This window comes from Ipomoea triloba, chromosome 2 (genome assembly GCF_003576645.1).
Source record: "Ipomoea triloba cultivar NCNSP0323 chromosome 2, ASM357664v1".
Taxonomy (NCBI): Eukaryota; Viridiplantae; Streptophyta; class Magnoliopsida; order Solanales; family Convolvulaceae; genus Ipomoea; species Ipomoea triloba.
Window position 1 is genome coordinate 20,321,130 of NC_044917.1, and position 12,969 is coordinate 20,334,098.

General features: G+C 32.1%; 1 protein-coding gene across 1 annotated transcript; it reads left to right on the forward strand.

The window, feature by feature from the left end:
* Positions 1–225: 225 nt before the first annotated feature.
* Positions 226–4,262, forward strand: LOC116007069 (zinc finger protein VAR3, chloroplastic). Its single transcript, XM_031247655.1, has 7 exons — positions 226–674; positions 1,293–1,410; positions 1,572–1,918; positions 2,377–2,445; positions 2,997–3,113; positions 3,760–3,858; positions 3,951–4,262. Exons 1-7 carry the CDS (start codon positions 298–300, stop codon positions 4,066–4,068), a joined length of 1,245 nt encoding a protein of 414 aa, XP_031103515.1. The 5' UTR covers positions 226–297; the 3' UTR covers positions 4,069–4,262.
* Positions 4,263–12,969: the final 8,707 nt, after the last annotated feature.

Below are 12,969 nucleotides of genomic sequence, written 5' to 3' on the forward strand. Positions count from 1 at the left end.
ATATTCATAATTTATTTATTTTTATAAATGTTTTTTAATGTTACTGACTCTATTACATTGTAGCTCGATCTCATAATCTCTCATGTGGGAGAATCACTACATCAATCTGAGCACACGGTGTTTAGCTATTTTTATAAATGTTATAACATATTATAATTTAAAAATTTCAAATCTTTAATCCGGAATGGCATATAAACTAGCATACAAAGAGAACTAGATCTCTTTCCCAAAATATCGACGAATTCCAAATACCCTATCATAAAACCCTACGAAGTCCTCCAGCTATCTTCTGCAGAAATGTCAGCTTCGAGATTTTTTGGTTCCTTCGGAGCACCAATTTTCTGGAGCCGCCACCACTACTTGGCAGCTCCTCGGCCTCCCATCCGCTTCGCCAACCCCCACCGCTATTGCTCGTCCGCGGTAGCTTCCGACTGTGCTCATGCATTTCCCGTTAGCTCTGAGAATCCCGCCAATGCTTGGAACCACCCTTGGCCGGAATGGGCTAGCTTTGTTGACTGTTTGAAAACCAAAGGGTACTTAACTGAAAGTAGAACAGCTTCATCTCCGGGTGATATCGCGAGCGAAGGAAATGGGAACGTGTTTGCTTATGCGGATAGGAATATACTGAAAAATGCTTGTCTCAACTTCGGTCGTGACCGTTTCGACATTCTAAAGTAAGCTTTCTTTAATTCTATCCAGATTGCTCTACCTTTTTGTTATGCACTTGTGCCTTAAATATATTGGTTCTCAAGAAACTGCTCAGCATTATTATAAAAGAAACAGGGAAATTCAAAATTCTAATTCAGAGGACGATGATTTCAATCTCAAACTCTAACATACTACCTAAAAGATTTAAAGTTTTTTAAAATTAGTATGAATTTTCCATCCTTGAGGCAATATGCATATTTGTTTGGTGCCAATTTGAGTATTTTGTAATTGGTTTTACCCAAGCAAGTAAACTTTCAAAAATAAACAGGAGTGCTTATAATGTAGTTACAATATCAGAGTTGTGAGATTAGAGATAAATTGCAAGCGTGCAAAAGGTAAAAAAGAATTGCTTGATTTATGAGAATTAATAACCAAAAAAGAAAAAAAATTGCAATATTATGGCACTTCATAAATAACTCTTCAGTTTGCTTATATCTGGTGGGCTGAGTAAAATTTAACTGTTGTAGTTGTTAATAATGACTCAAAGTTGGAAAATTTTACTTTCCTAATTATTCTTCACCAAACTTTCTGAATAAGTATGTTTGACTGCTCTTCACAAGTGAAATCTTTTGGTTTTCTTGAAGAATGTTGTCTACCCAAGATATGCAAGCAGTTGTAGAAAAGGGATGTCCTAATCTATTTCGGAAGGCTGTTAATTCAGCAAAAAGATTGAGAGTGTATCTACAGATCGATGAAGGACATGTATGTTGCCTGTTATATTTCCTTTGTTTTTATTTATTTATTTTTTACTTTTATAAATCGTCAGCTTTGTTTGAGGAAAATTTATGAGTGCAAATCTAGAGTCTTGTGAGTTTATTAGTAAAATAGTTCTTTTGTAGCTTAAGAAAAGCATGTATGTGCAGGCATGTGGTGCATGCAATTTGCGGGGTTCATGTGATAGGGCCTATGTGTTATTAAAAGAACTTGAAGGAGATGCACGTACAGTGGATATTGTACGCATCCTGTTGTTGTATGCGCTGGATCCACTGGTGATTTCAGGGGGAGAGAAGCCTCCTGGTAGAGAGCTTATTGATGCATCTGTAAGAAAATTGCTTTTGGAGTTGATTGAGCTAAGCGAGACACCTTTAGATCCAAACCTAACAAAACCTACTCCCAAAGCTTTTTTGGAAACGAAGCGCTCTTCTGATTCCATAGTAGATGAAGGCTTGGAAAGCAATGAATTGAAAAATGGACATTTGATGAGGCGTGAGTAAGTCTCTCTAAAGCTCTTTCTGTGGACAAAGAAGCAATTTATCTCTTTTTTTTTTAATCAAAGAATGCAATTAAGAAAGAGAAAAATAAAAATGTAGTAATGGGTTAAAATGGACCATGGCTGTCTAAGTGGAACATAAAATGGGTAAGAGAAAGGACTTCAACTCGGAAGGGGGTAACCTGAAACATGTTGTCATAAAGGCCACGAGAACTAGAATATTTCCGCTTAGAGATGGAGATGGCTTTGTACTAGCGGAACCATTTCTTTTTCTCCAAAAAATGGGTGTGTGCAATATAATCCTGAAAGATTAACAGCGTATGCCAATTTCTTTAACCTTATTTGCTCATCATAATGATCTGCACCATATGAGTTGAACTCTCAACAGCAGGTGGTTTTGTGTTAATTGTAAAATGCCATTGCATAATTCACACTCAAAAGGTTTAATGTTTCTGTAGGATAAATACGCATAGAAAGGTTGGCAAGGATGATGCTAAAATGGAAAAAGGAGATTGGATATGCTCTCGGTAAGTTCTAGATTACGTTCACTTTTTTTTTTAATAGTAATTTTCATATACTTCATAGCTTTCTTTTTCCATATTGTGGTTTTAATGGTGTTTCTTTAAGATGGCATGTATCAAAATTTATGTTGTATATATCAAAGAGACTAATCGCTAAACATTTCACATGTGATATTACCACTATATTGTATACATTATATACTCTACCATTTCGAGCATAAAATTAAAAGGAAAAAAAGAAAATTAAGAAGCTTACTTCTACTATCATATTTTCCTTCCTCCCCCCCTCCCTTGGTTTTAGAATGTCCTAATTTTCCTTCCATTTTCTCTTATTGTCACTGTACTTTATTAGATATTTAGATTTAAGATATTCCATTAATGTTTGCTTAAATGAAGCTTCTATATATAAATGCAGTTAGCTTCATCTGTTTTTCTCATATACACTTTTATGCTTATACCCTATTTTGCATTCCTATATCTTTTCACTTACTTTCCAAGTAATGGCACAGCCAGATGTGCAAGGCTCACTATACAATGTATTTTACAATTTCCTACAGGTGCAACTTTATGAACTTCTCCAGGAATATGCAATGTTTGAAATGCAGAGCAGAGGCGCCAGAGAGATTTACTGATAATGATATTGAAATGAAAAAAGGAGATTGGAAGTGCATAACGTAAGTTCAGTAAGCCTTACCACTATAGTATATTCTTTTAGTAAGCCCATCTCGGGTATTACTAATGAGAAGACGACGCCATCTTTAGCAAGCCTCTTCTTACTTGATTTGCAAGTAGTCATGTTTGATCTTACAAGCATTTGAAGTAGGCCATCATATACTCTCAAATCTCAAGTTCTCAACTAGGTCCACTTTTACTTTTCTAATTGACACAATTAAAAAATGAGTTTGCCATTTTTGGTCCCTAATGTATCCACTTTTGACCGTCTTACCCTCCAGGTCAAAATTGCCTAATCAATGTTCTTGTTGTTTACAAAATTTCCCAAAGTTCGTTCATCCATCACTAACGCCATTAACATAATGGAGTTAGTAACAAAGGATAAATGCTGGATAACTTTGTGAAGAATGTGGACATTGATTTGGAAATTTTGAAGAATGGGGGCAACTGTCAGAAAAAATTAGGGATAAAAAATGTCAAATCATAACCAAAAAATATCATGGAAGTTTAGCAGGGGATATAGCATTGAAATAGTTTACTTGAAAAGAAAAACAAATAGAAAGTGCATTCTCTTTCTTTACTGCCGATACTTTATATCTCCCTTTTTTGTTTCTTGTTGAAGCCGTTTTCATATTTTGCCTTGTCCAGATGCACGTTTATAAATTTTGCTAGCAGAAGTAGCTGTAAAAGATGTGCAGGGCCACGCCCCAAAAGGCAGCTAAATCCCGGGGAGTGGGAGTGTCCCTCGTGAGTATATTTCTTCTTTGCTGCCTCAAGTTAGTTTTCTTTATCAGATAATTTAACTCTTTAACTCTATCAATTGCGGATACTTTCTGCAGATGTGACTTCTTGAACTATAGAAACAACATGGTCTGCAAGAAATGTAATCATGACCGCCCCAGAGATCTACAGGCTAAGAAACAATATGAAGACCAGTTATGGAAGAAGCCTTATTAAGTAGATTCATTTAAGCCAATGCTTTTTCTTGTAATTAACAGACTCTTGAAATTTTTGTTAGCTGAGATATAACAATTAACAGGTGAGTTTTATATATTTTTCATTTGGTATAACTGTATAAGTCAAGAATCCTTGATAGGTACAACATAGTTATCAGTTATGAGTTAGCCAAAAAGAGTGAAAATTGATATGTACGTAATGGGTGTATTGTTAGGAATTGAGTATAGAAAACGTCGTAGATGACTCTACGTTAATGTTGGCTAGCTGTTTTGATTGTAAAGGAAAGAAGATCTGTAACATGTGCGAGACAGTGCCTTAAAAGCAATTTGTCGGGGTCTGGTTAACACAGAATCGCTACGAATTAATTCGCAATTAATACACACGTAATTGCTCAGACGAAGAATGAGAGAAGAGAAGTGGAGAATGAATGAGGGATGATTTGAATGCTCTAGGAAGGCAAGTATTTAGTGCGGAAGTGGAAAAATAAAAGGTCTGCAAAATTACTTCTACTTGAATGGGATATCCAACATGTATTGCCAACAATTCATTAGAGCATCCGCAACTGTGGATATTTGATGGTTTTTTCAGAGGTAAAAACTAATGCTTGATTTTCTAATAGATGTGAAGCTGGTTTTTGTTAATTTCTTCTTCCTACAAGAGTCACATATTTGTGGGGTCTGCAATGTTAGAAAAGAAAATAGGAGCAGCTAGTGTGTGTGGGTGACATCATGCGCCAAATGACGCGTGGACATTTTATTTTTTTCTTTTGCTTTTTCTGATTTCTGTGTCAGTTATTCTTTTTTTCCTTTTTTCCTTTTTTATTTTTTTTTACTTCCTTTTATTGTTTTCCTTCCCCTCTCTCTCTTTCCTAGTGTCACTTAAAAAACTGTGCACAATTCACAACTGATATTGATGCTCTTAATGACCATAACAGTTATGTTTGGATAATTACGGGTAGGCACTTTAAATGCCAACCGATTACTTACCTAGAGTATATAATTGTAGATGTAATTCTACGATGTAGAATTTACTGTTAACTAATATTTTCACCCGTGCGATGCACGAAATTGATTTGTTATAATATATTAAGAATATTTGGCCGGTGCAATATCTTAAGGTACACTTATATTTTGATATTCAGTAAGTATAACTATATTAAGTAAATTCATCTGGGAGTAATGGAAAATGCACTTGAGTGTTTGTTGGTTGACCGTAGAGCGTTAATATTCTCGTGACAAATAACAACGCATCAACCAGAGTTTTAAAGAGTTTTTCCTTGTCCTGAGAGATAGGTCGGAAGCAGAGACAAAAACAGACTCCATTACTAAACAATAAGGAGAAATATGAGAAATAACAGAAAATAATAGAAAATATTCAATAGTAGAATTGTTCTTTGCTTTTGAGAGTATTTATAGTGCAATCTAAATAGTCAAATAACAGCTTTTATTTTATTCAAAATTATGAATTACCGAATCAAATAACAGCTTTTATTATTATTAATATTATTATTATTATCCTATATCCTATCCTATCCTATATCCTATCCTATATATAAAAAAGCTAGATGTTTTTGGCCAAAATTTTTGGCTCCAATTCCCGCTCAACAAAAGCGACGCCGTTTTAGTCGAAGCCTATGCTGAATACAATTATGGTTGGCATTTGAAAGGTTGCATTGTTTTTCAAGCAGTGGTTTTATCAAATTATTAATTACACCGTCCAAAGATTTATGGGTTCAATTTCCCAGTCCAAATTTCTATGTTAAATAAACCTAAAGTTTGGTTTATTTACGGTAGTGTAAATGTGAAAGGAAATCATATTAATTGCATCTTAAAATTAAGCGGCCGCACTCTTCAGTTTAATGTATGGAAATGTATCGAAACAATCAAACGCTGTAAATATATGGGAAGCGTAATCGTTCGCAACTCTTGCAGTTCTTAGAAACTAAGGTATATATATAAGAGATTGTACCGAATACAAAAAAATCGCACTACTCAGAACCAATTGTGAGATTCTGTCTTCTCTTTGAGCATTGGTATATTCTTGGATGTGATTTGTCGACCTTCAAAACCAGATGCGCTATAAAGGTAAGAGTGATACGTAGCTTTGTAGTGCTGGAAAGAAAAGGGTCCATCTTAAATCAAGGGCATAGGAGTTATCTCCATGACGAGGAGGTATATGCATCAGACTATTTGACCTTGAATAGTCTGCAATTGGAATACCTGCAAAGAGAAATCAGATGAAAGTTAGTGTTTGTGTAATAAGATATTTTTCTGTGACTGGTGAAGTTAAAGCTTTAGTTTGTGTAATAAAATATGTTCTTCTGTAGCTGCTGAAGTTAATGTTTCCAGCTCTTATGATGTTTGTTACATAGTTACTGTTCAACCAAGATTCTGTACAGTTTGTATGTTTTCATGAGATGTATGTATTGAGTTCAATTCCAATTCATACCGTGTTTCAAATATTCTATAATATAACTAACATTGTTTATTTTATTTATTTTTTTTATTTTCAGCCTATGTGGTGAAAAATGCTGTAGTATTGTCTCAATGTCCAGTTTCATTTATGGTAACAAATTAGGGGATTTATCCAGTGGGTAAGTGACTTCAGTACTATTACTGTATTTCTGAAAGGAGGCTTAAATTTTTGTACTAACAAATCCCTAACAGTCTAATTGGATTGTTATTTAATATTGCTGTTTGGAAGTAACAATTTTGAAACCTACACTATGCATTTCCCCTCATGCAGATTAAGAATGGCAGATCACTATTGAACTGCTGGAGTTGAAGATGATTGGAAGGATGATGATACCTGACTAAAGCAGTCTACTCTCTAATTTACATTCATACAAAGCTCTCCTTACTAGCACAAATGTTATAGAACTGAAGTAACAGAATGGACTGCCTGGAATGAAGGGTGCCAAATGTATCAAATAAAAGTCTCAGTCCATCGTTCACGTAACATGAATCGGAGTATGGCCATCTAGATTGTAAGGGAAATGTAATGATCAATTGGAAAATTATGTAAGCCCTATGGACATGATTATTTAAAGTATGTACCAGAATGGAGGATGTCCATAATTACAATCAATTGAAATACGGAAATTAGCATATATTTGACTTACATTTACCATTTTGTATGATATTAATGCATACACAAAAGGGCACACTGTTTATGGTAATCATAGATATGCAACTCACACAATATAATGTCTAAGGATAACTGAAATGATAGCATGTCAAAAACCAACAAAGATTGGCAGTATAACAGGGAATGAAGAAAACAACTGGTTAATAGAGAAGTCAGAAAAGACATAGGCTGCATATTGTAACTCTATATTAATCACAGTGTTTCCATACATTTTGGGGTTCTATAGAGCTGAAAATTAGCGTACAATTGGGAAAGGTAATGAATGGTTTTAATAGTATGTAGGGTAGAAAGGTAATTCCAAAAAAACAATTCTACCTACAAATTGAATGATTTTTGTGGTAAACAAGGATTTTAAACAGCGAATCCTGCCAGTATACTAACAGATACTATAGATACTAACCTCAGCATGGAATTCATAGTTTAAATTGTTCTGCATGTGCTTTCGAATGAATGATTTCCGAAGATCTTTACTGTAATGCGACTTAGGAAGTAAACAAAATATAGATCTGCATCATAAACAGTTAGGGGACAATTCCTTTTTGTATACGGTTGCCTGTATATATTAGACTTCTTAATATTTGTATGATATAATAGAAATTAATTGAAAGAAAACCAAAACAAGTTACCTTTACTGCAAGTTTTAACCTAGAAATTGAACGAAACTGCTGCAATCAACCTAGGCCATACAACCGCAGAGAAGATGAGACTGCGCAAGAATCATCGTTGCTTCAACGTATATGTAGTACTTTGCGAGCTAAATCATCGTTGCTTCAACGTATATGTAGTACTTTGCGAGCTAAAATGTTAGAGATTCAAAGTGACGAAACAGAAAGCGCAGCAAAGAAGAACGAGTGAACTTTTGACGAAACAGAAAGCGCAGCAAAGAAGAACGAGTGAACTTTGTGGAAATGGATGCATAGATTGAAGAATGAAGGCAAAGAGTACAATAAAGGGGGGAGGGGGACCAAACGGTATTTTAGTACGTAGATAGTGGATTACTAATAATATTAATATTATTTGTATTAATATTATTAATTTAATAGTCTATTAATATTAATATATTACTATTATTAGTGAACTACTAATAATATTAATATTCTTTTGTAGTAATAATATTAAATATATTTTGTAGGCTTTTTATAAGACATTCTTTCTTAGTGATAATTTTATTAATACTAATATATTTTAATTGTTGTTTAAATTTAAATTGATTTGTTTAATTGTGATTGTTTAATTTCAATTTCAATATGTTAGATCTGTATATAAGTTGCTTATCATTCTAATGTAAAAAGAACGTTTGAATTAAACATAATAATAAAACAATTACAATTTAAAGCTACGCTTATGGTGTTTTTGACAGTTCATTGCATTCACCATTGAGCATTATAGCTCATAGTAATTATGCATTTAAAGGTGTATTTAATCACTGATTGTAGACTTATTCTACCCAAATCTTAAACCGAGTAATCCTCATCTTAATTATTAATATGTCAAATTCATTTATATGCAGGTGGTAACTTAATAATAAAATAAGTATAGCTCGCACACAGGAGAAAATAACAATTCTCAACTCCAACCAATGTATGGTTATGGATTTATTTACAAACATGAGTAAAGTTTCCACTCAATTAGGGACTTTACCTATCTGTAGAAATAATATAATTAGAATGCTATTAAAGAAGTTTCCATCTCAATTTACCTGAAATTCCAAAGGGCTCGAGGCAAGATATTATTTCTGATTGATGATTTCAAATAGATTTTACCTGTAATTTCAAAGGGCTCGAGGCAAGATATTGTTAGGTTGACACAAAATTTACGCTTGAATAATTTGGAGAATGCCGTAAAAATCCAATAGGTGGAACAATTTGCAAAGTGGATCCTATTGGGGATGATACAGCAGGTGCATCGAACGAAGATTGTCCAGAGGTGGTCATTCCAGACGAAATTCTATTGTCCTCAAATGGCGACCCAATCGCAACCATCGCTGAAAGTATATTTCCTATGTTTCAGAATGGTTCGTGTGATAATAGTTCTCTTGAGAGTCGGGCAATTCTTGCACCAACTCTTGATGTTGTGAACGCAGTTAATGATTACATGAGTACATGGACGAAGTTGAGAGTATGACATATTTTAGTTGTGATTCTATTTGTAGAGTTGACAATGGTGATGGAGTTCTAGCAGACGTTAACACACCTGAGTTCCTTAATTGTCTTAAGGCATCATGTATACCAAACCATTCGTTGACATTGAAGGTTTATTCACCTGTTATGTTGCTAAGAAACATTGATCACTGCTCGACTTATATAATGGTACTAGATCGGTAGTCACCATGCTTTTAGAACATGTCATAGAAGCTAAAATAATGTCAGGCAATCATTCGGGTACAAAGGTTTTAGTTTCTCGGATGAGTATGACTCCATTAGATCTGAGGTTGCCATTTAAGTTTAGTATAAGACAATTCTCATTGATGCTTTCATATGTCATGACCATTAACAAGAGTCAAGGTCAAACATTATCACATGTTGGGTTATTATTAAATAAATTGGTGTTTGTACATTGTCAATTGTATGTTGTTGATTTAAGTGTTAGTAATCCAACTGGTATAAAGATTCTACTTTGTAGTGATTTATAAAAATGTTGTAAGCAAACAACTAATGTTGTTTATAAAGAAATTTTCAATAATTTGTAATTTGAATTTGTAGATCTACTGTTAATATAAATTAAGTATTTTACTTTGGAACGATGATTACAAACTTTTATTAATATAAAATCCAATTCTTTACAATATAATAATATATTGTAAATTATATTATAAGCATTCAATTGATTAATTAGTTTTGTTAACACCCTTATAAACAAATCCTTTTATTTTTTCTATCTATACAATGTAATACTTATAATCATATAACATTGTAGTCATGTACATATTGTTAGTACATTTAATTATAATATATATGTTTATATTTGTCATACCGTGCATCGCACGGGTGAAATACTAGTTATTAAATATTACGCAAACCTTAATAGTATATGAGTGTTTTGGGCGGGAAGTTAAAATTGATGATTTTTTTTTTGTTTTTAGTAATAGTATAGATTACGTTGCATGGAAATATATAAAATGTATTGTTATGATTAGTAACTTTAATTGATAATTGTATTACGAAAAAGAAAGTAGGAAAGAATATATTTTATTAGGAATTGTATTACAATATTTTAATGTACAATTGTAGTACGAATAGAAATATTGTATTACCATATTTTACAATATTACGCCCTAATAGTATAAGAGTTTTTTGGGCGGGAAGTTAAAATTGAGAATTTTGTTTACATTAATAGTATAGATTACGTTGCAGGGAAATATATAAAACGTATTATTACGATTAGTAATTTTAATCTAGAATTGTATTACGAATATGAAAGTAGGAAAGAATATATTTTATTAGGAATTGTATTACCATATTTTAATGTACAATTGTAGTACGAATAGGAATTGTATTACCACATATTTTACAAATTACAATATTACGCAAACCTTAATAGTATAGGCGAGTTTTGGGCGGAAAGCTAAAACTGAGGATTTTGTTTTTATTAATAGTATAGATATAGATTACGTTGTAGAGAAATATATAAAATGTATTAATACGATTAGTAATTTGAATCGATAATTGTATTACATACGAATAAGAAAGTAGGGAAGAATATATTCTATTAGGAATTGTATTACCATATTTTAATGTACAATTGTAGTACGAATATGAATTGTATTACCATATTTTATAATATTATGCAAACCTTAATAGTATAGGAGTTTTTTGGGCTAATAGTAAAATTGAGGATTTTGTTTTTAATAATAGTATAGATTATGTTGCAGGGAAATATATAAAATGTATTATTACTATTAGTAATTTTAATCTATAATTGTATTACAAATAAGAAAGCAGGAAAGAATATATTTTGTTATGAATTGTATTACCATATTTTAATGTACAATTGTAGTACGAATATGAAATTTTACAATATTAGCAAACCATAAAAGTATATGAGTGTTTTGGGCGGGAAGTTAAAACTGAGTATTTTGGTTTTATTAATAGTATAGATTACGTTGCTGGAAATATATGTACAATATTATTACGATTAGTAATTTTAATCTAAAATTGTATTACGAATAGGAGAGTAGATAATAATATATTTTATTATGAATTGTATTACTATATTTTAATATACAATTGTAGTACGAATATGAATTGTATTGACATATTTTGGGTGGAAGTTAAAATTGAGGATTTTGTTTTTATTAATAGTATATGTATAAGTTGCAGGAAATATATGTATTGTATTATTACGATTAGAAACTTTTAATTTAAAATTGTATTACGAATAGAAAAGTAAGGAAAAATATATTTTATTAGGAATTGTATTACTATATTTTACTATACAATTGTAGTACGAATAATAATTGCATTACCATATTTTATAATATTACGCAAACTTTATATAGTAATGATGATTAATGTTTCAAATGTACTACCATAAGAGCTTAAATAATTGATAAGTGTTTTATTGCGGGAATTTTTCCCATATCTTTACTCACTTTGTCACTAATAAATTTCTCCCAAAAGAGTGCATACATGAAGCTTATTTGGTGTAATTTGTGTTATTAGGCACATTCAACATCTTTGGCCAAGGAAGGGAAGATAAGGGAAGATTTCTTGCCGAATTACAATGTTGAAGAACTCATTGGAAAGAATCAAGAGCATCAGGGAATAATTGGAAAGGAAAAACGCATGAAAAGGAGTCGGAGCAAGGGGGTCTCATGATCTCTAGCAACGCATGGGTAGCTTCACGCGCGTGGAGGCGGCTGTCTCCATTCACGGTCCACTTCACGAGCGTGAGCTTGCCCATCTCTGCACACGGGCGATCGCACGCCCATGCTGTCGCCTCTACAAGCTATTGGTGTGGAAATTTTGTTTGTTTTCAAGTCTTTTTATGAGACCTTGATAGCGAAGAATAGGGGTCGTTTATCAACTTGGAAAAATGGAGGATCTTCCAAAAAAATAGAGAAACAGAGGGGTGGAAGAATAGAAAATGGAAAACTTGTTTAGTAAAAACATCCCCCTACTACCCATTTCCATCTCCATTCTTCCGTTTTTGTAGGAAAATGGAGAAAAGAAATTCCAAGCTCTCCATTATTCCGTTTTTGGGCGGGATATAGGATTTCGTTTTGGAGGATTTTGTTTTTATATATATATATATTATAACAATATACTAATCCTAATGCATAACAATGTTTTGATGTTATTAGATTTCGTGTTTTAATATTATTGTACTTTTAATATTATTTTATTGTTTTAATTGTTTTAATCTACAATATTTTGGGCGGGAAATAGGATTTCGTTTTGGAGGATTTTGTTTTTATCTATTATCAAATTAATGTCACCCTACAATTGCTTCATTTTCTTCTTTTTTTTAGGATTTCGTGTTTTAATATTATTGTACTTTTAATATTATTTTATTGTTTAATTGTTTTAATGTACAATATTTTGGGCGGGAAATAGGATTTCGTTTTAGAGGATTTTGTTTATATATATATAATAATATATATAGATTATAACAATGTACTAATCCTAATGCATAACAATATTTTGATGTTATAGAATTTTGTGTTTTAATATTATTGTACTTTTAATATTATTTTATTGTTTTAATTTACAATATTTCGGCGGGAAATAGGCTTTCGTTTTGGAGGATTTTGTT

Coding starts and splice junctions, on each gene's coding strand:
- LOC116007069 (XM_031247655.1), top strand. CDS start 298: ATGTCAGCTTCGAGATTTTTTGGTTCCTTCGGAGCACCAATTTTCTGG. Junction 1,411..1,571: donor TACAGATCGATGAAGGACAT/GTATGTTGCCTG, acceptor ATGTATGTGCAG/GCATGTGGTGCATGCAATTT. Junction 3,859..3,950: donor GGGGAGTGGGAGTGTCCCTC/GTGAGTATATTT, acceptor TACTTTCTGCAG/ATGTGACTTCTTGAACTATA.